Genomic DNA, 25,023 nt, shown 5'->3' on the forward strand with positions numbered 1-25,023 from the left:
GATACCCTTCATGCAGAGTCTTCATTCAGCAACACAACAGATCCAGCTTGTCCTGAGTCTCCATCCCAGAGAGCCAGAAGTGGATGACCAAGTTCTGAGTCTCTAGCCATGAGAGGCAGAAGTGAATTGATCCAAGTTCTGAGTTTTTAGCCAAGAGAGCCAGAAGTGGATGACCAAGTTCTGAGTCTCTAGCCCAGAGAGGCAGAAGTGGATGACCAAGTTCTGAGTCTCTATCCCAGAGAGGCAGAAGTCAATTGACCAAGTTCTGAGTCTCTAGCCAAGAGAGGCAGAAGTGAATTGACCAAGTTCTGAGTTTCCCTCCCAGAGAGCCAGAAGTGGATTGACCAAGTTCTGAGTTTCCATCCCAGAGAGCCAGAAGTGGATTGACCAAGTTCTGAGTCTCTAGACCAGAGAGGCAGAAGTGGATTGACCAAGTTCTGAGTTTCTAGCCCAGAGAGGCAGAAGTAGACTGACCAAGTTCTGAGTCTCTAGCCCAGAGCGCCAGAAGGGAACTGACCAAGTACTGAGTCTCTAGCCCAGAGAGGCAGAAGTGGATTGACCAAGTTCTGAGTCTCTAGCCCAGAGAGGCAGAAGTGGATTGACCAAGTTCTGAGTTTCCATCCCAGAGAGCCAGAAGTGGATTGACCAAGTTCTGTGTTTCCATCCCAGAGAGCCAGAAGTGGATTGACCAAGTTCTGAGTCTCTAGCCCAGAGAGGCAGAAGTGGGTTGACCAAGTTCTGAGTTTCCATCCCAGAGAGCCAGAAGTGGATTGACCAAGTTCTGAGTCTCTAGCCCAGAGAGGCAGAAGTGGGTTGACCAAGTTCTGAGTTTCCATCCCAGAGAGCCAGAAGTGGATTGACCAAGTTCTGAGTCTCTAGACCAGAGAGGCAGAAGTGGATTGACCAAGTTCTGAGTCTCTAGCCCAGAGAGGCAGAAGTGGGTTGACCAAGTTCTGAGTCTCTAACCCAGAGAGGCAGAAGTGGATTGACCAAGTTCTGAGTCTCTAGCCCAGAGAGGCAGAAGTGGATTGACCAAGTTCTGAGTCTCTAACCCAGAGAGGCAGAAGTGGATTGACCAAGTTCTGAGTCTCTAGCCCAGAGAGGCAGAAGTGGGTTGACCATGTTCTGAGTTTCCATCCCAGAGAGCCAGAAGTGGATTGACCAAGTTCTGAGTCTCTAGACCAGAGAGGCAGAAGTGGATTGACCAAGTTCTGAGTCTCTAACCCAGAGAGGCAGAAGTGGATTGACCAAGTTCTGAGTCTCTAGCCAAGAGAGCCAGAAGTGGATTGACCAAGTTCTGAGTCTCTAACCCAGAGAGACAGAAGTAGATGACCAAGTTCTGAGTCTCTAGCCCAGAGAGGCAGAAGTGGATTGACCAAGTTCTGAGTCTCTAGCCCAGAGAGGCAGAAGTGAATTGACCAAGTTCTGAATCTCTAGCCAAGAGAGCCAGAAGTGGATGACCAAGTTCTGAGTCTCTAGCCCAGAGAGGCAGAAGTGGATTGACCAAGTTCTGAGTCTCTATGCCAGAGAGGCAGAAGTGAATTGACCAAGTTCTGAGTCTCTAGCCCAGAGAGGCAGAAGTGGGTTGACCAAGTTCTAAATCTCCAGCCCAGAGAGGCAGAAGACATAAGTCACTTCATATACAGTGATATCGTTGACTTGATTGCAAATGATTGCAGACACTATTTAAACAGAACTGAGATGACATCACTGAATTCAATGATGAACTGCCTTAAACTGTCATTTTGCATTATTGACACACTGTTTTCCTAATTAATGTTGTACAGTTGCTTTGACACAATGTATTTTGTTTAAAGCGCTATATAAATTAAGGTTTATTGACTTGACATACAGAAATTTGCACCAAGGTTAAGCTCCAAGGTTAAACCTTCATGCCAAGGTACTTTTGTCTGCGTGTTTCAGATTAAGGACCCTTTTCTGTTCCAGGAGATCAGCATCTATAGCGCTCTGTGATCAAGGCTAGTTTCAGAAAGCGAGTTTATCTTTGCATTCAATAACAGTACTCTGATATAGCAACACCTAACTTGCATCTTATGCACTTTATTCCTTTGTTATTCATTACATTTACATTTATTCATTTAGCTGACGCTTTTATCCAAAGCAACTAATTGCTATATATGTCAGAGGTTGCACGCCTCTGGAGCAACTAGGGGTTAAGTGTCTTGCTCAGGGACACATTGGTGTCTCAGAGTGGATTCGAACCCGGGTCTCTCACACCAAAGGCATGTGTCTTATCCACTGCGCTAACACCACCCATTAAAACGGAATTTACATCAGGACAACAAATCAACCTGACCCACCCTGGATTCGAACCCACGACCTCATGGTTTTGGAACCAGTGCATTAGCCGAGTGCACCACATTAGTTGACGCATTCATGGTATACATTTAGTAGATGTAGATTACTCTTTATCTTTTGTTAATAACATTTATTTTGTTAGACTTGAGTCTTCCTTGTGTTGATAATACAGAGAGAGACAATACAGGTTATTGTTAAGCTCATTAAAGGATAACTAAACCCCTGGTCAGAGCCTGACTCCACCCACTGGCAATATTTGAAAAGTGGAGCACAGCGGAGATACAGGGGACGAACCGAAGGCAGGGCTGAGCGGGTGGGGCGTGAACCTGAGACCCGCAGTGACGGAATATTTGACAGCTGCTGTTAGAGTTGCTAAAATGGAGAGTGATTGTTGTGACACAAATAGCTTTGCAACAGAGCGTTAATTTGAAGTAGAGACTTTTCTCCCCCACCTTCACCTGAAGTGGAGGATGTCGAGGTGTCTGTGGACGCAGGGCCAGGGCCAGGGCCTGAGCCATATCAATTCGAGCCGCTGGCTCAAGCTGTGGCCTTAACTCCCGCATTGCGATCTGCACTGCGTTGCTTTTCAGCATGAGCTGTGTGGAGAAGCCGATTTCCGTCTCCACTGCGTTGAAGAATCAATCCAGTGTAAAATGCACTTTGCACACTCCAGCTCTAGGTGGGAACTCGCAGTCTTCCAGGCCAAGTGCATGCAACCACTGGTGCATAATTTTAAAGTCTGCTGGAAAACAATGCAGTCCAGCAGTGCTGTCGCAACCAGCAACACTACATATACGTACCATCCTGACCACTGTACTATAATGTTTTATAAAATTGTACACTGTACAAATATTCAACTCAATATTTTGTGTCCAATTAATAACTTATGTGCTTAGTAACAATTTAACAAGTGGGATAATGTACATTCAGCGGGTTGTTATCACAGAATAAACCCCTTTAGGGTGATATAAGGCCCCTCGACTTTGGGGTCATGATCACCCTGCAGGATTCCGGTCCTAAATTTATGGTTTTGATTGATGACTGAAACCTTGTACAACATGCACTTCTTGTGTTTATTGCATCTTATGATGAATCGCTTGTTGTTTTCCTCAACTGTAATTTGCTTTAGATAAAAGCGTCTGCCACATGAACAAAATAAATTGTAAATGAATAATAAAGTTTGATAATAATAACAAGTTGATCAAAACCCTCCCTACAATGTGAATTCTTACAGGTTTTAAAAGTTGACTGAAACTTTCTCTGGTGTGAGTTATCATGTGCCTGACATGGTGTGCTTTTTGATTAAAACCTTACCACACTGTTGGCAGGTGTAAGATTTCTCTCCAGTGTGAACTCTCAACAGGGTTTTAAGGTTTCCTACAACTGAAACGGTTTCTACATTATTGGCATGTTTAAGGCTTCTCTCTGGTATGAGTTCTCATGTGTGGGATAAGGTGTGCTTTTTGATTAAAACCATTTCCACACTGATGACAGGTAAAAGGCTTCTCTCCGGTGTGAAGTCTCATGTGCCTCTTAAGGTTTGCTTTGTGAGTAAAACGCTTTCCACACTGTTGACAGGGGAAAGGGTTTTCTCCAGTGTGAACTCTCATATGGACGTTAAGGTTTCCTTTTCGGTTGAAAGTTTTTCCACACTGTTGGCAGGTGAAAGGATTTTCTCCAGTGTGTACTCTCATGTGGATTTTAAGGGTTTCTTTTCGGTTGAAAGTTTTTCCACACTGTTGGCAGGTGAAAGGATTTTCTCCAGTGTGAACTCTCATGTGGATTTTAAGGGTTCCTTTTTGGTTGAAAGTTTTTCCACACTGTTGACAGGTGAAAGGGTTTTCTCCAGTGTGAACTCTCATGTGGATTTTAAGGGTTCCTTTTTGGTTGAAAGTTTTTCCACACTGTTGACAGGGGAAAGGCTTCTCTCCGGTGTGAGTTCTCATGTGCCTCTCAAGGCTTACTTTTTTAGTGAAACTCTTTCCACACTGTTGACAGGTAAATTTCTTCTTTTCGCAGGTTCTTTTCTTTTCAGCCTGTGAGCTAGTAAATGGTTTTTCTTCAGTTATGAACTCGTAATGTTTCTCAAGCTTATATTTCTCATCCGTTTCATTCAGAGCTTCACTCTCCTCTTTCAGTGTCTTTAGACCTAAGGTGAAACAAGAAGAATAAATTGAACACGTGACCTGCTTTTGACATCTCTTTTGACCATTTTTTCTTTTAGTCTTATTAAATGTGTGCTTTATCTATTATTTAAAATTCTTAACTGTTGTAACGAATTATGTTTTTAGTGAAACTATTTAACATTAAATTACACCAGCAGTATGTGGTGGCAAGTGAGCATCTGATTGTCTTGAGCGAATCAGTAATGCTGGGTACACACCAAAAGATAATCAGGCTGATTTTGGGCCGATTTCCCCCCTTCTGACAATCCTAGCTATATCCCAATTATCTTGATGGTTCTACAGATTATTTTGTCAGATTTTCCTTTGGTGTGAGTTGTGTTAAGAGTGTCCAAACCTGTTTAAGAGAACGTCGTAGCCCCCTCGATCACAAATCACAAATATTCAATATGGTTAATATTATGATCAGAAATCCTTAAGTCCTCTGAAAACCCCTCAGGGGGCGTGACTTCCCTGGTGTCTATGCCTGCATTAGGGCGGAGTCCAGAACCATTGGCAGAAAAACAGTTAATCATCTGGGCAACAACTGGCTCTTGCGTGGGTTGATGACCAACCCGAGGCGCTCCAAGTGAGTGAGCTGCAGCTCTTTGTGAGCATTCAGTTCCCGTTCTGATCTGGCTAAAACCAGCCAACCGTCGAGATAGTTCAATTTGCGGATTCCCATCTGCCTGAGAGGGGACAGAGCTGCGTCTATGCACTTTGTAAAAGTGCTTGGGCCAGGGACAGTCCAAACAGAAGGACTGCATACTGATAGGCCACCTCCTCAAATGCAGGATTGCCTCAATCAGCAGAAAGGAAAAAAAATTTTTCCTATTCATAAAGGGAGTGAATGTTCGAAAAGGAACTCAAGTGTTAATATGAGAGCCCTGTATAACATTGTTATTAGGGGCCAAGCACCGAAGGTGCGTAGGCACCTATTGTAATCGTTGGCGTTATTATTATTCTTCTTCCGCCGCAAGTCTATGGCAGCCCATAGAACCGATTGCGGGAAAGATGTATAATTTGGCACACTGATAGAGGACAGTCCCAACATTAACTATAGCAAATTTGAAGTCTCTAACTCCTACTCTCTAGCGTCACCACTTGTCCAAACTTTCAATGTTTGTATGCTAATAACTTTTGAACCGTAAGCCAGAAAATGGAAATTCTTTTTTCCTCAGAATCCTTGGCACAGGCCAAGTTGAATGAAAAAAAATCGCAAGGTTTAGTTTTTTCGCTATTTTCAACTTTTCGAAAAACCTACTTTTTCGAACACATCCTAGACGGTTTGTCCGATTTTCACGAAAATTGTCTCAGATCATCTTCTGACCATGCTGGCAAAAAGTTATGGAATTCAAATTGATTCATCCAACCATTGTCGAATGACACGTAAACAAATTTGACGAAAAGCACGCAAAAAGTCACGTGAGGCTATATCTCCGCAACGGTTTGGCTTATTGAGACCAAACTTGGTGTGTTATAATAAGCGTGACCTGAGACTACCTGCAGTGTTTCGACACAGCACCACCTAGTGGTCAGGAGATATGAAAAATGCATATTTTGGCTTATAACTTCTGAATGGTTTGGCCAAAAATCACACAACTGATCTCTTTAGATTCAGTGAGTCATGTCGAGTCGAATGATATCCAATTTTCCCGTGTCGGCCATTTTAGGCGTCGGCCATTTTGAATTATGATTCAAAATGCTGTATTTTTTGAACGCAGCATCGTATCGTTTCGCAAATAATTAAAAAAATATTCGGCTCCATGCCCTGAAGGTACTCAAAAAGTTTGGTGGTAGCGCCACCTTGTGGCCAATAGTTATAATGAAATATCACATAAATGCTAATAACTTTTGAATAAATTAGACCATTAAAATTAAAATGGTCTCCCTATATTCTGTGGGTCATGCCGAGAGCATTGATACCAATTATGCAAAAATTGGCCATACTTCCTGTCCGCCATTTTGCTTAATGTTGAAAACCTACTTTTTCGAACTCCTCCTAGACCGTTAGTCCGATTTTCACCAAATTTGACGTGAATCATCTTCAGACCATGCTGGCAAAAAGTTATGGATTTGGTGTCGATATACGAAACGGTTCTCATTTAGCGCATCAACGAATTTGCTGGAAGGGTGCCAAAATGCATTTGAGGCTGTATCTCTGCAACGCTTTGACATATTTGCATCAAACTTTGTATGTGTCATCGCCACCTCACACTGACCATGCCACATAAATTTGGTAACAGCGCCACCTATTGGTCAAGAGTAATAAACCATTCATTAACCATGAGTAATTACACTTTTTAAAATGCTAATAACATTTTATTGCATTAGCCTATTTGAATAGAAACTGGGCTCAAAATATTCCCTGGCTTATGCCGATAACATAGATACCAAATATGCCATAGTAAGCTGAACTTCCGGTCCGCCATTTTGATTTATGTTGAAAACATACTTTTTCTAACTCCTCATCAACCGTATGTCCGATTTTCACCAAATTCGAATCAAATGATCTTCAGACTATGCTGACATAAAGTTATTGATTTTGAGTTGATAGACAAAACGGTTTTCGCATACCACATCGACGAATTTGAGGCACAATGAGAAAATGACACTTGAGGCAGTATCCCTGGAATGCTGTGGCATATTGACACCACACTTTGTGTGTGTCATTGAAAAGTCACACAGAGTACACCAAATTGATTTTATAACAGTGCCACCTATTGGTCAAGCTTGATAAGCCAAGTAATCATGCTACTAGAGGTGGTATTATGATTTTTTTAGCCATTTCAATTACAATAATTCCAAAATTGCTGTTATTGCTCATTAATGTATTTGGTGTGATGCTTCATGCGATGCTTAGCTCCTTCATTTGCCGTTGGAGTGCTTGGCCCCGTAATTGCTGCTTGCAGCTATATTTTTAATCTTTTCTCTTCATCTCTTTACATTTTCTGGGCTAGTTAGCTCCCTGTCACATTACAATGAAGCGCACATTAAATTTAGAGAGCATATGTGGCTAAAATGGTTGCATTTTTGAGCCTTGAAATCACTTAATTACAGCAAGTGAAGCACCAATTTATACTCTCATGCATTGACAATCGCATTCGATATATCACCAATCCCTACCTTCATTTCTGCAATGAATTACATAATGCTTTAATTACACAGGCCTATGTACCTTTATAAAGATAAAACACTGTTTTCTAAAAAAAAAAAAAAAAAAGTAAAGTTATTTTTAAGATAAGGTAACCACAAATGAACCATGGTTTTGCTATGTCATTTTTGTATTTGTATCATTCCCCTCTTCAAAAATCAACAGTTTCTTGTTTTTCTTTAGCATTAGTTGAGGACTAGTGCATCTTTGAGTCTACATACATAAGTGTTTATTTGTGTTTGGTGTAGCATGCAGGTAATGTCTTCCCCTCCAGAGATACTCCTAGGACTATTGGACCAGCGCCTTTACTTTCTCTTATGTTCTCTTCATTGTTACCAAATTGCATCTGTTAGGGGGCGCTATTGAGCATTCAATGGAGTAAGACATGTGTAGCTTAGCTGTATATAAATACAGCGGCCCTGCGAGCACCAGGCCGGAGACAGCCTCGACGCAAGCCACTGATTCGCCTCCTATTTCGCAATCAAAGTCGGTGATGGACATGGATTGGAAAGCAGATATTCTTACATCCCTGAGAGAAGATATCGGTCTTCATCCGTGCGGAACTTAAAAATGCTCTTGCTGAAGATTTTAGCTTCCTTAAGAATGAGTTAAAAGAAGTCAAATCGGAAATTGCGAACAATACGGCGGCGGTACATGCTGAAATAGATAACATGAAGGCTGCTATCACCGATGTGGAGACAGGAATATCATCATGGTCGGACGAGGTCACTTCATTACAGGCGATAGTTGCAGAACTTAAACAGAGCTTGCTAATTTGAAGGAAAAGAATGACGATTTGGAGGGACGGATGTGGAGATGTAACGTACGCATTGTGGGGATTCCAGAGGAGACCGGCTCGAGCTCTACCGTTGCTGTCTCAAAGCTGCTGAAGGAAGTTTTAAACCTGGAGAAAGACATCCTAATCGACCGTTCACACAGAGGCCTGATGCCTAAAAAGCCTAACGGAAAGCCCCGGGTAATTGTTGCGAAGCTCCATTATTACCAGGACTGCGTTGAAGTTCTCCACCGAGCCCGAGAACAAGGCCAACTTCGTTATAAAGGTGAACCGATAGCCATCTTCCCAGATTACACCGCAAGTGTGGCCAGAGCACGGGCCGCTTTCAACGATGTCAGGAACCTTCTTCGAGGCCGACGTGATGTTCGTTACGGGCTAATGTTCCCAGCCCGTCTCCGAATCTCCTACAAGGGTGATAACAAAGAATTTCTGGTCCCGGAGAAAGCAATGGCTTACGTGAAGTCCACGATTCAAGGAGAGTAAACATCAAACATGTGAATTTAATACGCCATTCTACTAACGTTAATTTGTTTTGAGAGTGCAGGGATTTCACTTACCTTGGCTCAATACTAGTAATAAGAGTCCAACTTGGGACCCTAAACGGTAATGTTCCATGGCAATTGTCCTTCTTATGGATGCAGTAATAATATTTTATTGATGTTGCTCGATGTCAATACAATGTGAAGCGCTTTTTACTTATTTATTTATTTTTTTTATTTTTTTTCTGTGTATATATATATATATATACATATATGTATATATATATATATATATATATATATATATATAATGAGTGTGTGTATACATATATATATATATTTTTTTTAAATGTGAAATGTTCTTCACATTTTTTTTTTAAGCTAGATGGAAGCTGGTTCATTACCTGACACTAAAGTGGTTCTCCTTTGCCATAATATAATGTATGGCACATCTTACAATGGGTGTTACAGCCACCAGGTTCATCTAGGTGGTTGGGGTAGGGGTCCTATCAGACTTGACTTTCTGGAAGGGTTTATTTTGTTTATTTTATTATTAGCATTTCACTGTCATATCTTGTGGGGCTGTGTTCTCAGTGTTCCCTTAACTAAATTTCCTAATGGCTAACACCAGTTCAGTGGGAAATACAGGGTGCATGATTAATTTTATTAGTTGGAATGTGAAATCTTTAAATCATCCTGTGAAACAGAAAAAGGTTCTCTTGCACCTTGATTATCTGAAGGCTGACATAGCGTTTCTTCAGGAGACTCATCTCCAGGTAGCGGACCAGACTAGACTAACAGGAGGATGGATAGGGCAAACATTTCATTCCAGATTTAATTCCAAGACGAGAGGGGCAGCAATCCTAGTGTGTAAGAATATACCTGTGGTGTCCAATATAGACTCAGATCCCATGGGGCACTATATCATTGTGATGGGAAGATTGTATGGACTCCCTGTTATTTTAGTAAACATTTATGCCCCAAACTGGGATGATAATACTTTTTTCACCCATACTTTCTCCCAAATTTCCAATGTAGATACCCACCACCACCAAGTTAGATCGTAGTTCATCTAAAGTGTGTCCTGAATCTAAATCAACCCAAACAGTTAATCATCTTCTTCAGACATATGGTTTGACAGACATTTGGCGTTTCTGATACCCTACCTCTAGGGGTTATTCCTTTTTTTCTCCAGTACATAACTCATTTTCACGAATCGATTATTTTTTTATTGATAATAAACTTCTTCACATGGTTGTTGATTGTGAATATCATTCCATAGTCATCTCGGATCATGCCCCTTTGAAAATGAAGATAAATATTCCAGGCACAAATCCTGGATACCGCCCATGGAGATTCAACCCCCTCCTTCTGTCGGATGAAACTTTTGTTAATTTTCTAAGAGATCGATCTCTTTCTATCCCACAATAAGACCTCGGGCATGTCTTTCTTAACAATTTGGGAAGCATTGAAAGCTTATCTGAGGCGGCAGATCATTTGGTATGGTTCAATGGAAAGGAAAGCCACCATCAGACGTCTTAGGCGGCTGACAGACGATATTCTGAAATTAGATATGATATACAGCCAGTCACCTTCTGAGGATATACTTAAACGTCGTCTGTTGCTTAAGACAGAGTTTGATCTCCTCTCAACTCGTCAAGCAGAAAACCTTTTATTAAAATCCAGGCATGTTTCTTATGAGTACGGGGAGAGGGCTGGGAAAATTTTAGCACATCAGTTGCGTCAGAAGACTGTTAATCAGTATATATTGGAGATTAATGATGAACAAGGTCAAAAACATGTGGACCATATGGAGATTAACTAATGTTTTCGTCGATATTATGCTGCCCTTTATACTCCAGAACCACCAGACGATAAATCTGCCATTGATAAGTTTTTTCACAACCTGGATATCCCCAAGTTAGACTCAGATTTGGCATCCGATCTAGAGAAAGACATTTCGGTAGAAGAGATTATTGACACAATTAAAAGTATGCAACATGGCAAGTCGCCAGGGCCAGATGGCTATCCATCCGAGTTCTTTAAAATATTTTCAGACGTACTTGCTCCTCTGCTGCTCACTGTATTCCAAGAATCATTGTCCTCAAATTCTCTCCCTCACACGATGCCTGAAGCAACTATCTCTCTTATTTTGAAGAAAGACAAGAATCCCTCTCAGTGCAGCTCCTATCGTCCGATTTCCCTCCTGAACTCTGATGTTAAGATTCTTGCGAAACTGCTAGCCCGACGTATTGAGGCGCTTGTTCCCTCCATTATTTCCACAGATCAAACTGGCTTCATAAAGAATTGCTATTCTTTTTTTAATGTTAGGAATCTTTCAAATATTATTTACAGTCCCTCCTCACCCGACATACCAGAGATTTTGATATCACTCGATGCCGAAAAGGCCTTTGATCAGGTGGAGTGGGACTACCTCTTTTACACTCTAGGTAGATTTGGTCCTAATTTTATATCGTGGCTTAAGATTCTCTATTCCTCCCCAATGGCAGCGGTTCGCACTAACAATCATCGATCTGCCCCATTTAGTTTACAAAGAGGTACCAGGCAAGGCTGCCCACTATCCCCTCTTCTATTTGCCATCGCAATCGAGCCACTGGCTATAGCTGTGCGGCAAGACACTTTTATTAAAAGGAATTCGTAGGGGAGATGTGGAGTGCAAAATTTCTCTCTATGCGGATGATTTATTGCTGTATTTATCAGATCCTTTGTCGTGTCTCCCTAAATTAATGAACATTTTGGAAAGATTCAGTAAGATTTCTGGCTATAAAATAAATTTTCAAAAAAGCGAGTTAATGCCAATCAATGTAGCTGCTTCTCTTATCTCTCCCTATTCGATAAAATTACCACCAAAAAGATTAAATATTTGGGGATCTGGGCAACACATAATTACAAGGACCTCTATAAAGCTAACATCCTGCCCTTGATAGAAGGTCTGAAACGGGATATCAAACGCTGGGACCTAATGCCCCTCTCTTTAAGTGGAAGAATTAATACTATTAAGATGAATGTATTGCCTAAGTTTCTATACGTGTTTCAAAATATTCCTATCTTTTTGACCAAATACTTTTTTAACTCCATAGATAAACTTATATCAGCATTTATCTGGAACACCAAAAATCCTCGGATTCGGAAAAGTGTACTACAAAAGCCTCGCACCTTAGGTGGCATGGCACTCCCTAATTTTATGTTTTATTACTGGGCGGCCAAAATTAGAGGACTGTCTTATTGGACGAGGTATAATGATAGCTCTGACACCCCTAAATGGCTTAATTTGGAGAAAATCTCCTGCAAATCTGTCTCTTTATCCTCTTTAATATGCTCTGAACTTCCAATGCCTGAACCTGCCTCTCACTATTCCTCTAATCCTATAGTGTCACAATCCTTGAAAATGTGGAATCAATTTAGAAAATCATTTGCTCTCCGTAGCCTCTCCTTATGTGCCCCATTAAGTAAAATCCTTATGTTTACTCCTTCAATATTAGATAAAGCCTTCGATATCTGGGTTAAGAGTGGGATCTGTACATTACAAGATCTTTATATTGAGAACACCTTTGCATCTTTTGATGAGCTGGTTAATCGATTTAAGATTCCCAGGTCCCATTTCTTTAGATTTTTGCAAGTACGGAATTTTTTGGTTTCACATACTGATTGTTTTCCTTCACATCCTCCTGCATCTCTATTAGACTCTATTTTTAAGGTAGTAAAAGGGAAAGATCCAAAACAAACCATTGGTAGAATTTATAATCTCCTGATTCAGCATTGCCTGACAGATTTAGATAGCCTAAAAATGAATGGGAGAAAGATTTGAACGAACAAATTTCAGAGACAATGTGGCAGAAAACTATTAAAAGGATCTATTCATCATCTATTTGTCAACATCATATGGTTGTACAATTTAAGGTGGTACATCGACTCCATTGGTTGAAGGTTAGGTTATCTAAATTCAGACCAGAATTAGATCCTATTTGTAATAGATGTAGGCAAGCTTCTGCAAGCCTTTTACACATGTTCTGGACATGCCCAAGTTTGTATAATTTTTGGAAATTGATTTTTGACGCATTTTCAGAAAGATTCCCAATAGAACCATCTGCTTTTCTTGCTTTATTTGGTGTTATACCACAGAACATGCACCTGAGCAGCTATAATTGTAAAATGTTGGCCTTTTGCACACTTCTTGCCAGAAGATTAATATTGTTTAAATGGAAGGACTCTCTTCCTCCAACTTTTTCTCATTGGATTAAGGAGATTATGCAGTATCTTAAACTAGAGAAAATAAGATACTCTCTTCAAGGGTCTATCCAGAGATTTTATGCAATCTGGCAACCCTTCTTGACATTCGTTGAAAAAAATCAAGTAGAGAATACTGTCCCACAATTTTTTTTTCATCTATATATGTATTTTTATCTATTTCATGTCTATGTATATTTATGTATCCTTTTCTAATCATCTTTACAAGTGTTTTTATTTATTTATTTATTATTATTTATTTATTTTACTGTATATACCTAATAATTTCTGTCTGATGGGTAGAGGGATGGGTTGTGTTGGGGTTATGTCGTACACTGTACTGTTTCAGTTCTCCTTGGTTTTTTGTGGTATATTGTAAAATCTTGAATAAACAGACTTTGTTCAAAAAAAATGCATCTGCTATTTCTGTGCCTCCTTTGAGCAGCTATATACCTTTATCAGTTTTTACAACAGTTAAAGCTTCTGAGCTTTTTGTAAATGAGTTCAGCTTTGAGAAAGAAAACCAACCTGTTTGTTCCTCAGTTTCTTCTTGTTTGATGCTGAATACTTCTTCAATCTTCAGGTCTTCACTCTCTACTTTAATAAACGCCATTTTTATAAGAGTGTCACATGGATCTCAGTCGCTTCAGCAGAGTTTCTCTGTGTTTGGACGTTCTGTAAAGGTTAAGATGAGAAAAATTAACCAATAAATGCAAACTAATATCTGTGTGCATCTCAATAATAGTCGCACTGGTAAGAGTCAAAGCGTTATAGTAAATGGCCTTAAATGGCATGACTAGGTTAATAAAAACAAATAACACTAAGTAAGCAACATTTTCTTATTTAATTTGCATTTTAATTTGTGGTAGGGCTGGACAATATAATAGGGTGACCAGATGTCCCTGTTTTCTGGGGAAAGTCCTGGTTTTTGGTGTACTGTCCCCAACTGGAGTTGTCCCTGGAAATGTCCCCATTTTACAGTACAATTTAAACAACACACAAATGCACTGGAAAAGCCTGACCAATTTAGCCAGCTGGCTATCACAGGATTGTGCAGCAGAGGGCGCTGCGAGCTGATTACATGGTGGCAAGCTGCTGCTGTAGCCATGGAAAGCTTGGATGAGAGCAGAACGCTATTATCATCAGTTATCAATAGAGACTGCATTAAATACATATTAAAGCAAAGTTATACTGTTTGTGTGAAGGGTATAACAAGACATGTGGGTAACAGGATGGTTTTGCTCACAATAGTCCTATTAAACATTCCTGAAACTCTGCGTCACACCTCTGAAGTCTCTGACATGAAGAATAAAAAAAATAATTAATGAATTACACTGGCACAATTACATTTGCATAAAGCACATAACTTTGTAGTCAAAATGAGCCTAAAATGCAAAATATTACCCCCGATTAGGGATGGAAAAGATGCAATTCCAGAAGTTTGTATGTTTATAAACAAAATTTGATAGGAATGTAGCCTAAATGTTAAATACAGGTAGAAAATAACATTTGTTTTATTTTCCACGTTATCATATATATGTTATTTTTTATTTTAGTGTGTTTTTGTAAAGCCATAATTTTGTTATAATACCAGCCTGTTTTGAGATGTTTCCTTTTGGCAGGGGTGTAAAATGCTTGAGTAATTTTACTGGATTACTGTATTTGGGTATTATTTTGGGGTATGTGTACTTTATGCATGTAAAATGTTAACTGGTTGCTTGTTCTTTTACTTGATTACATTTCTTACTCCTCGCAACTTCATTACAACTTAAGAAGTACTCAATTTTTTTGCATTTTATATTATCTCATACACATTAAATATAGCAAACGGGCACTCGAAAGTGCTTATGATGTGAAAGAACCAATGAGGTTTGTTTTCACGCATTAATCAATTAATGTATGGAACCAACAACACCACCAACAACAATAATAATAAAAAAAAACATACTGTACCTGTTTTTAAATTCATAGATAATGACAATTAAGATTTCAGTGATATTTTGACCACAGAACAAGGAAAGGTCCCATTTTCATTTCAGAAATCTGGTTGCTTTATATATCAACAATGAACTCGATATAGCGTAGTTCGTCAGTGAACTACGGCTCTGTGTATTAGGGATGTGCATGATTAATCAACAATTGATCATTAAGGAATTTTGTTGATCCCATTAATTTGTTATCGATTAATCGAATGCATTTTTTAAAATCTAATCTAATTTTTCATTTTAAAAGCGAAATAGTTCACTGCAAACATTGTGATGGCATGTATAAGTACAACACGGCCATGACTCAAATTATGTACCACTTAAACAAAGTGCATCCGTCCCTGGTTGATGTCGGTGGCGGTGCATCCTGCTCTCAGTCTCAACCTAGCATCAAGTCTGCGTTAGCACGGACTCTGATACACAACGAGCACAGAAAATTACCCAAGGGATCTGGGAGTTCATTGAGATGGATATTCTGCCCTAAAGTATTGTTGAGGGCAATAGTTTTCCATCACGATGTACCTTCAACAGACTGGTAGAAACTCACTAACGAAGAACGAAAGCAGCAGCTGTTAAAAGAATTGAGCAAAGCTGAGAGAGTTGCTCTAACTACAGACTGCTGGACAGCTTCAACAGCTGAGAGCTACATCACCATAACCTGCCACTACATCAGTGATGACTGTCCTGCTCACCGAAAGCCTGCCAGGCCGTCATACAAAGGATCACCTCGCTGAGAGAATGAGTGGAGCTTTAGAGCAGTGGGCACTTAGAGGCCGAGTTATTGCATGCGTTCATGACACCGCGGCCAATACTGTAGTTGCCAGCAGTCCCACCAGAGTGCCCAGACTCTTTGAATTCAAGTCAAAAGTGTGTTCCTCTCATCCAACGAATGAATGTAAGCTAAACTTTTTATCTTAGTTTACATATACATAATTACATGGATACTTTCCTGTTATCTGCGTGTTACCTTTTTTGATTTAAGCAATAAGCCAACGAAGAATAAAACTGTTACTCTTACTCCATAAAAATATTAAATGTATTATTAATTTTATTCATAAAATAAACAACAAAAATATGTCTTCTGATTATTGATTCCCCATCATATATTTATACAGATGGAGTCTGATGAGTTTGTGTCATTCGCCCCCATGATCTCATCAGTGCTGGACCCTCATCTCAAACACCTGGGCTTTCTTACACCAACACAGAGACTGGCAGCTAATGTGAAACTGGCTGAACTGGGGGAGTCGAGGCTGTGTTCTCTGACACGGATGAGGGGAGCGCAAACACTGAAGTCACTACCTCCCACTCATTGCTAGATCTCAGTGCTGCGTTTGACACTGTCGATCATAACATACTACTAGAGAGACTGGAAAACTGGGTCGGGCTTTCTGGGATGGTACTCAAATGGTTCAGATCATACTTAGAAGGGAGAGGCTATTATGTGAGTATAGGAGAGCATAAGTCTAAGTGGACGTCCATGACATGCGGAGTCCCACAAGGCTCGATCCTAGCACTGCTCTTGTTTAGCCTGTATATGCTTCCACTAAGTCAAATAATGAGAAAGAACCAAATTGCCTATCACAGCTATGCTGATGATACCCAGATTTACCTAGCCTTATCTCCAAATGACTACAGCCCCATTGACTCCCTCTGCCAATGCATTGATGAAATTAATAATTGGATGTGCCAGAACTTTCTTCAGTTAAACAAGGAAAAAACTGAAGTCATTGCATTTGGAAACAAAGAATGAAGTGTTCAAGATGAATGCATACCTTGACTCTAGGGGTCAAACAACTAACAATCAAGGCAGGAATCTTCGTTTGATTCTGGAGACAGACCTTAGTTTCGATGACTGCACTATATTTTCACTGTTTTTTATTTTATTTTATTTTTTTATGTAAAATCATTTTCTAACTGTTTTTAAATGTTTTAATCATTTTAAAAGTTTTAAAATTGCTTGTTTTATTTTTGTTATAATTTTTCTTCATGATTATTTTACTTTCTTTTATGTAAAGCACTTTGAATTACCATTGTGTACGAAATGTGATATATAAATAAACTTGCCTTGCCTTGCCTAGAAGACTGGCGATTTCCTAAAGCTAGTTATTGTTTCACGAGGTTTTAGGTAGCCTAATTTTAAAGTTTAGTCTAATTGTTAGGAAGGCTAATATCTGGCCCTTTTTTCTTGCTTGGATAATTTTGAGTTACATTTTGACAAAACCTGTCAGATCTGAACATTATTATGTTTTTTTGTTTAAGTGTTTGTTTAACATGATTATTTTTTATTTTTATTATTATTATTATTTTAGAACAATTGAGGTCTCTGTTTAAAGTCTAAATGATGTCATTATTAACTCACCTCATGTCGTTCCAAACCCGTAAGACCTCCGTTTATCTTCAGAACACAGTTTAAGATATTTTAGATTTAGTCCGAGAGCTCTCAGTCCCTCCATTGAAGCTGTGTGTACGGTATACTGTCCATGTTCAGAAAGGTAAGAAAAACATCATCACAGTAGTCCATGTGACATCAGAGGGTCAGTTAGAATATTTTGAAGCATCGAAAATAAATTTTGGTCCAAAAATAGCAAAAACAACGACTTTATTCAGCATTGTCTTCTCTTCCGTGTCTGTTGTGAGAGAGAGTTCAAAACAAAGCAGTTTTTGATATCTGGTTCGTGAACGAATCATTCGATGTAACCAGATCTTTTTGAACCAGTTCACCAAATCGAACTGAATCGTTTTAAACGGTTCGCATCTCTAATACGCATTAATCCACAAATGACTTAAGCTGTTAACTTTTTTAATGTGGCTGACACTCCCTCTGAGTTAAAACAAACCAATATCCCGGAGTAATTCATTTTCTCAAACAGTACAGTACTGAACTGATGTGAAGATGAACACTGAGCCGAGACAGATAATGAACAATAGAGTGACTCGTTCTCACAACAGACACGGAAGAGAAGACAATGCTGCATAAAGTCGTTGTTTTTGCTATTTTTGGACAAAAAAGTATTTTCGATGCTTCAAAATATTCTAACTGACCCTCTGATGTCACATGGACTACTTTGATGATGTTTTTCTTACCTTTCTGGACATGGACAGTAGACCGTACACACAGCTTCAATGGAGGGACTGAGAGCTCTCAGACTAAATCTAAAATATCTTAAACTGTGTTCAGAAGATAAACGGAGGTCTTACGGGTTTGAAACGACATGAAAGTTATTAATGACATAATTTTGATTATTGGGTGAACTAACCCTTAATGAACGCCTGCTCGCAGCTGCAGGTTCCACTGCTTTAGAGCACCGCATATGCATGCACATATATTTTCAGTTTGCCTAAATTAATGTAGTTTAACTGTCTGTCACAAGTTGATCTTGTAATAAAGGTCTCATCGAGGACAAACACGCTGTATTGTTGTATTCATTGCTTTTCTAAATTATAAAAGTTAAATAATTAATTTTATTATACAAATATTAAAGATTAATCGATAGTCGATCGTTAATTCTCCCGATGATCGACTAAGAAAATTTTATTGAATGTTCATCCCTAGAATTAACTCCTGACGAGATGCACATGATCATATAGATCGATATATTGTCCAGCCCTAATTTGTATTTTACGTTTAATAGATGACACTTGAGAATTTAAAAATAGTTGTACATGAAAACATCTTTATTTGGTTTGTTAAAGTAGTGCCGAGTGCGGAGATTAGAGCGCTTAGAATCAGTGAAACATTTTGCGACGCTATCGACTCAACTGACTCGTTTCAAAAAGATCCGTTTGTTCATCGCTACTCGCCAGTGATTCTTGTTCATGATCAACAAACAGATATTGGAGCGAAATAAAGTGCTTATTTTCTGTTTCTCGTGAACAAATCGCTGTAATCAAACATCATTACTGTTAGTTAGGTATTACCTTCAATAATCATTGAGCCATTTAACATAATTTTAACACGCACCTTTCTTCAGCTGAATCACAACAGACGCCGGTGATATGACGTCACATCACCGTTCCAAAATAAAAGTCCCGTTCACAAGCTAAAACCATTGTGTAATAAAATAGATGGCAGAGGAGTTAATGTGAGGGTGATTCTATAATTGAATAAATATTTGGCATTGCAGAAAGTTAAGGAAAAAAATATTTTCACTATCAGATTTTTTTTTATTTATCTTATTGAAAACATATTTAAGTTTAATAATTCAGTGCCTGCCAAAAAACAGATGTCTTTATGGTATTGTTTGTCAACTTTGTTACAGACAAATTAGCCAATGTGTAGAAATCACAATAAATCATAACAGGAAAAATCCTTCTTGTTTCATTAGACAAACAGTCCTTACATTTCATCACTTGAAACTGAGAATGTTTCATCTATGCATTCCTTAAAAATATTTAAAAAAATACCTGTCTTCACAGAACCGTACACTTGGAGCAAATATTTTTTTTATCTTAAAATATATTGTATACAATGTCCATTAAAAAAAAAAAATGTTGTTAAAATAATATAAGGGTGCAATAATAAAATCAAAGTTTTTAAACAAAATTTTTTGTGTGTGAAAATAGTTCATAAACAGAACTGACCCTTTAAGTAACAGAATTGTCTGATGACCGCCAATTCTGTTACACTGCAGTGTTACTCTACCTTGGTAACAGAGTTTAAAGAGCCACACAGATGGGAAATCAAAAATGACCTGTATTACAGTGTGTGATGTAGCTGCCCATCTGTGTAAACAATGTGCAAAGTAATTAAACCAAAAAGTACACGATTTATAAAGTTATTTGCTTCTAAAGTAAGGAGTCGACTCTGAATCGCTGAAACGAGTCATTATAGATTTCAAATCTTTTGCCCATCTCTATGTACGTCACTAGGAGCACTTTGCATAATAATCTCCGCCTACCGTCTTGGGAGAAACTGACCTCTGACCTGCCCCCCCCCCCCCCCCACACACAGACGCTCTGGTTGGTGTGATAGCATCATGTCGAGGAGACAGTGTGTTTTTAATTGTAAAGGCAAGTTTGTTTTATTTTCACTGCCAAAGAATGAAGATCAGAAGAACCAATGGCTAAAATTCATTTTCACCACAATACCAGAGCAGTACAACAAATCCCTTTTGTTGTGTTCACAACATTTCACTGATGACTGCTTTTCTAATCTCGGTGAGTACAGCGGGATTTTCAAAGCGTTTGGCCATAAAAGATGGTTCATTACCAACTTTATTTGGACCAACAAGCATCTCCGAATCACAACCTGTAAGTATGATTATAAAGTTATGTGTTTGTTTTCTCCCGAGCGTCTTATCAGTATGTGTGCTGTCTGCAGCCTTTGTCTGCGCTAATCGTCATGTACAAACACGTCATTAAAATGAAGTGTAACTCCGTGAATACTCAACGAAGAGACATGAGAGAGATATCTATAGAAAGCTTGACATGTCTACTTTAAAACTAAACAAGTGCTGCCAAAAATATCACATATATTCTGTGATAAAGTAATCCATATGAAAACAACGCGATGTTCGTTTTTCACGTCTCCCTTCATTATATCTAATGTGACTGTACTGGCCTCACTAAACGTATGTGTATTTAGCTATCCAGTGCGTATAAACAGCCAGGTGAGGTGAACAAAGAAAAGAGATGATGCTTTATCCCGAGGTCCTTTTTCTCCTCTCCTTTATTTTACACACAACAGTGCAGAAACAAGCTGTAAAACTGTAAACACAAATAAAAGTACCTATTAACTCAAACTGCCTTCTTCAATCATTTCCCAAACCAAATGCAACACATACATCGTTTTATACTAAGCATGAGCTGCCATTACACGGGAAACAGAGGATTCTAAACTTCGTGGCAAAACGTTAATTTTCTTACTACACATCTTAAGAAAATGACTAATATAAAACGCCTTATATTACACACAGTGATACTCACCGGCATTGCCCCCGAGGGGAAACACAACTGAGCATAGTTTGAAGAAACTTGACAGCAGAATTTACACAGCACTGAGTACAACTCGCTCTGGAAAAGTCGTGCACTAACTAAACACTAATCTCGTTCCAAACGAGAATACAAACGAGAATACAACAGGAAATAGAAACTGTACACCCAACCTGCCATTACCACAAGTGTCTGGTAGATGGCGTTAACGCACTGCAAATAACTAAAGAAACACAAAGTGCATGAATGAATGCTCATTTAGACCAACACACTCCCTGCCTGGTATCTGAAGGATACCACATCTGTTACCTTTTAAATGCACACACTTAAACACAAGTAACATCCTGTTTAGGGGAGAAAAGTAAGACAAGTTCAGTTACAGGTCTTTTAAACACTTTAGGAGTGCCGTGACGAATCACTCTGATATCTACAGTCCTGACAACATTATCTCTGCTGGGAAAAGTTTTGATGACCACTGCCATTGGCCAGTGCTTCCTTGGCACTGCATTGTCTTTCATCAAGATGATGTCTCCTTCTTGCAAGTTAGGCCTTTTGTCCTGCTACTTGGCACAACTTTGCAGGGTGCTCAAGTATTCACGTTGCCATTTGTGCCGAAATGTCTCTGCGAGATGTTGTACCAGCTTCCATTGGTGACGGATGATCTCTGCCTTGCCAAAGTGAGGCGGAGGCGACGATGGGGCTCCTGTCTTTTGTGTCAGAAGCATGGAGGGGGTGAGTATGAGAGGGTTCTCAGGGTCAGTTGATACTGGCAGCAGGGGTCTCGCATTCATAATTGCACACACCTCTGCCATGAGTGTGATGAGGACCTTGTGTGTCAATGAAAAGAAGCGTTGCTGCAGGAACATGGAGTCTAGGATGCGACCGGCCACTCCGATAAGTCGCTCCCAGGCACCTCCCATATGGGAGGCATGCGGGGGGTTGAAAATCCATGTGCATTGTTGGTCTTGTAGGTAACGTTGCATGTCTGCGTCATCTTCCAGATTCAATTCTTTTGAAGCACCAGTAAAGTTAGTGCCTCTGTCAGACCTAATCTGTGTGGCAGGGCCTATGATGGAGGAAAATCTCCGTAGATCATTTATGAAACTAGATGCACTCAGTGTCTCTATCACTTCAATGTGTACAGCACGCACACACAGACAGGTGAACATCACCGCCCACCTTTTGCTGTTTGCTTGTCCTCCTCTCGTCCGACGGCTGATAACCTCCCATGGGCCAAACACGTCCAAGCCGACGTACGTGAACGGTGGGGCAGCTTGTAGCCTGTCTGCAGGCAGATCTGCCATCAGCTGATGCTCTTGCTTGCCACGCAGTCTCCTGCAGGTGACACATTGGGACAGGGTGCCTCTGATACATCTCTTTCCGCCCACCAGCCACAGCCCAGCGTCCCTGATGGCCCCCTCTGTGAAGTGTCTGCCCTGGTGTTTTACCTGCTCGTGATAGTGGCGCACAAGGAGAGTCGTTAGGTGGTGCTGAACTGGGATGATGAGGGGATTGGTGCGGTTTATCTCAAGGCCAGACTGAGTGATGTGTCTGCCCACTCTGAGAAGTCCAAAGCTGTCTACCACTGGGCACAGCTTTGCAATGTTGCTCTGTTTTGGAATGTCTGACTTACTCTGAATGTTTCTGAATTCACTAGGATATCTTTCCTGCTGCATGTTCTTGATCAGTAGTTTCTTTGCTTTTTCCAGGTTCTCTGGCATGATTGCTTTCTTACAGGTGTGCCACCCTCTGCATGTGTTGTCTTTGTCAGTTAGTCTGAAACACTGGGCTATGTGAATCAGGACCGCAAGTGCTCTTAACACAGAATTCCACTTTGAGAAGCGCTCGAAGCATTCAGTTCCTAAGCTGGGCTGTGTGATTTCAGTGACTAGAGTCTAATTCTGGGTCAACTAGATCAAACAGTGACTGATGATCCGCTGGAGGCTTACCAGACAAGAAGGCGGGTCCGGTCAGCCAGTTGGTGTCTCTCAATGATGCAGCAGTAACGGATCTGGAGCCATGGTCGACCGGGTTGAGCTCTGAGGGGACATACTTCCACTGTTGAGGTGACGTTGCTTGTCTGATGCGTTGGACCCTGCTGCTTACATAAACATAAAATCTTCTCTGCTCATTGTTAATATAACCTAACACAACTTTGCTGTCAGAATAGAAATTGACAGAGTTCATGTGCAAGTCCATGCTACTCACAACAGTCTCAGCTATCTCAACCGCAAGGACTGCAGCACAGAGTTCGAGTCTGGGGATTGTAGTCTCCTTCACAGGTGCCAGTTTTGCTTTGCCAAGCACGAATCCGACTTCGGAGCATCCATTTTCATCGGTCACCTTCAAGTAGGCAACCGCTGCAATTGCTTTGGTTGAAGCATCTGCAAACACACACAACTCTCTCGTGCTTGCTGCAGAGGTGGAGAGAGATGTGTAGCAGCGGGGGATCTGTATGTCTTGAAGGGATGGAAGGGAGGACTTCCATCTCACCCACTCTCCTTGGAGGTGTTCAGGTAATGGCACATCCCACTCACCGTTTTCTATGGTCAGCTCTCTCAGCAACGATCTCTCTGCGTGTGAAAGGTTTGTCGTCTCGCTGTACTTGAAAGGTGAATGTGTCTGTGACTATGTTACAGCTGATACCCAGGCTAGGCTGCACAGGGACGTTGTCCGTGGCAAAGTCCAGGTCTTTAATGCTGTTTGCAAGGTCTTCAGGGGGGAATTCAGCCATGACAGCTGCACTGTTTGATGTAATCTTGTGCAACCGGAGGCTGTTGTGGAAGAGCATCTCCTGTGCCCTCTTCACCAAGTTGATGGCCTCGGTCTCTGTTGCAAACGACTTCAGAGCATCGTCGACATAAAAATCTCCCTTGATGAATGCTCTGACATCAGAGCCGAATTCAGATTCTGCTTCTTTCGCTGCCCTCCTGAGGCAGTAGATTGCTACAGCAGGAGACGGTGTGTTGCCAAACACATGCACACGCATTCTATAGTCTACAATGTCCCTGTCCCATTTGTTGTCGCGGAACCATAGAAACCTCAGGTAGTCTCTGTGCTCCTCATTGACTACAAAACAGTAAAACATGTGTTGAATATCTGCAGTCACAGCATTTTTCTCTTTTCTAAACCTGATGAGGACACCTAACAGGTCATTGTTCTGATCTGGGCCTTTGAGCAGGACACTGTTCAGTGAAATCCCTTCATACTGAGCACTTGAATCGAACACTATTCGAATCTGTTCAGGTTTCTTGGGATGGTAGATGCCGAAGGATGGCAAATACCAGCTTTCTTGTCCTTCTTAGAGGACGGGGGCATTCTCTGCATGTTGACTGTCAATAATCTTTTGCATGAACTGCATGTAATGTTCTTTCATGTCAGGTTTCTTCTCTAGTGTGCGGCAGACTGACTTGAGTCTTTTCAAGGCGTAGTCTCTGTTGTTTGGCAGACGTTCTCTCAGGGTCCGAAAAGGTAGGGGTGCGACCCAGTTTTGAGTGCTATCTTTATATACCTCAGTATCCATAATCCTCAGGAAGTTGAGATCATCGATGGAAGGAGCAGGTTGGTGATCTTTGTCGGTGCAGTGGAAGACGGAGGACTTCAGGTGATCCCCGTGCAACAGAGAAGCAGTGTGAACAGCGGCTTGCTGAGATGGAGGATCATGAAGGACTGAGTGGCTGTGTGGAGGGTCTTTCACACGCAGGTGGCTGGAGCAGGGTGAAAGGTAGCTGGGGCGGCCATCTCCCAAGATACATGTTTTGAGTGAAGTGACTGAGGAGGGGCGGTGTGCTGTGCCGAGGCACACATCGCCGATCACCACCCAGCCTAGGTCTAGCTTTTGAGCGAATGGGGCATTGTCGGGGCTGTTGATCTTTTCTGATCTTGTGTATCCTCAAAATGTCTCTCCCTAGCAATAGCAGAATCTGGGCACTGGGGTCTAATGGAG

The 25,023-nt window shown here is 40.6% G+C and overlaps 1 protein-coding gene across 1 annotated transcript; it reads right to left on the minus strand.

The window, feature by feature from the left end:
- Positions 1 to 983: 983 nt before the first annotated feature.
- On the minus strand, positions 984 to 19,154 carry LOC113047316 (gastrula zinc finger protein XlCGF49.1-like). Its single transcript, XM_026208677.1, has 3 exons — positions 19,108 to 19,154; positions 13,687 to 13,833; positions 984 to 4,468 (listed from the first exon to the last, which is right to left on the minus strand). Exons 2-3 carry the CDS (start codon positions 13,769 to 13,771, stop codon positions 3,732 to 3,734), a joined length of 822 nt encoding a protein of 273 aa, XP_026064462.1. The 5' UTR covers positions 13,772 to 13,833; positions 19,108 to 19,154; the 3' UTR covers positions 984 to 3,731.
- Positions 19,155 to 25,023: the final 5,869 nt, after the last annotated feature.

This window comes from Carassius auratus, chromosome 28 (assembly GCF_003368295.1).
Source record: "Carassius auratus strain Wakin chromosome 28, ASM336829v1, whole genome shotgun sequence".
In the NCBI taxonomy this organism is placed as follows: domain Eukaryota; kingdom Metazoa; phylum Chordata; class Actinopteri; order Cypriniformes; family Cyprinidae; genus Carassius; species Carassius auratus.

Coding starts and splice junctions, on each gene's coding strand:
- LOC113047316 (XM_026208677.1), bottom strand. CDS start 13,771: ATGGCGTTTATTAAAGTAGAGAGTGAAGACCTGAAGATTGAAGAAGTA. Junction 4,469..13,686: donor AGAAACTGAGGAACAAACAG/GTTGGTTTTCTT, acceptor GTTTCACCTTAG/GTCTAAAGACACTGAAAGAG.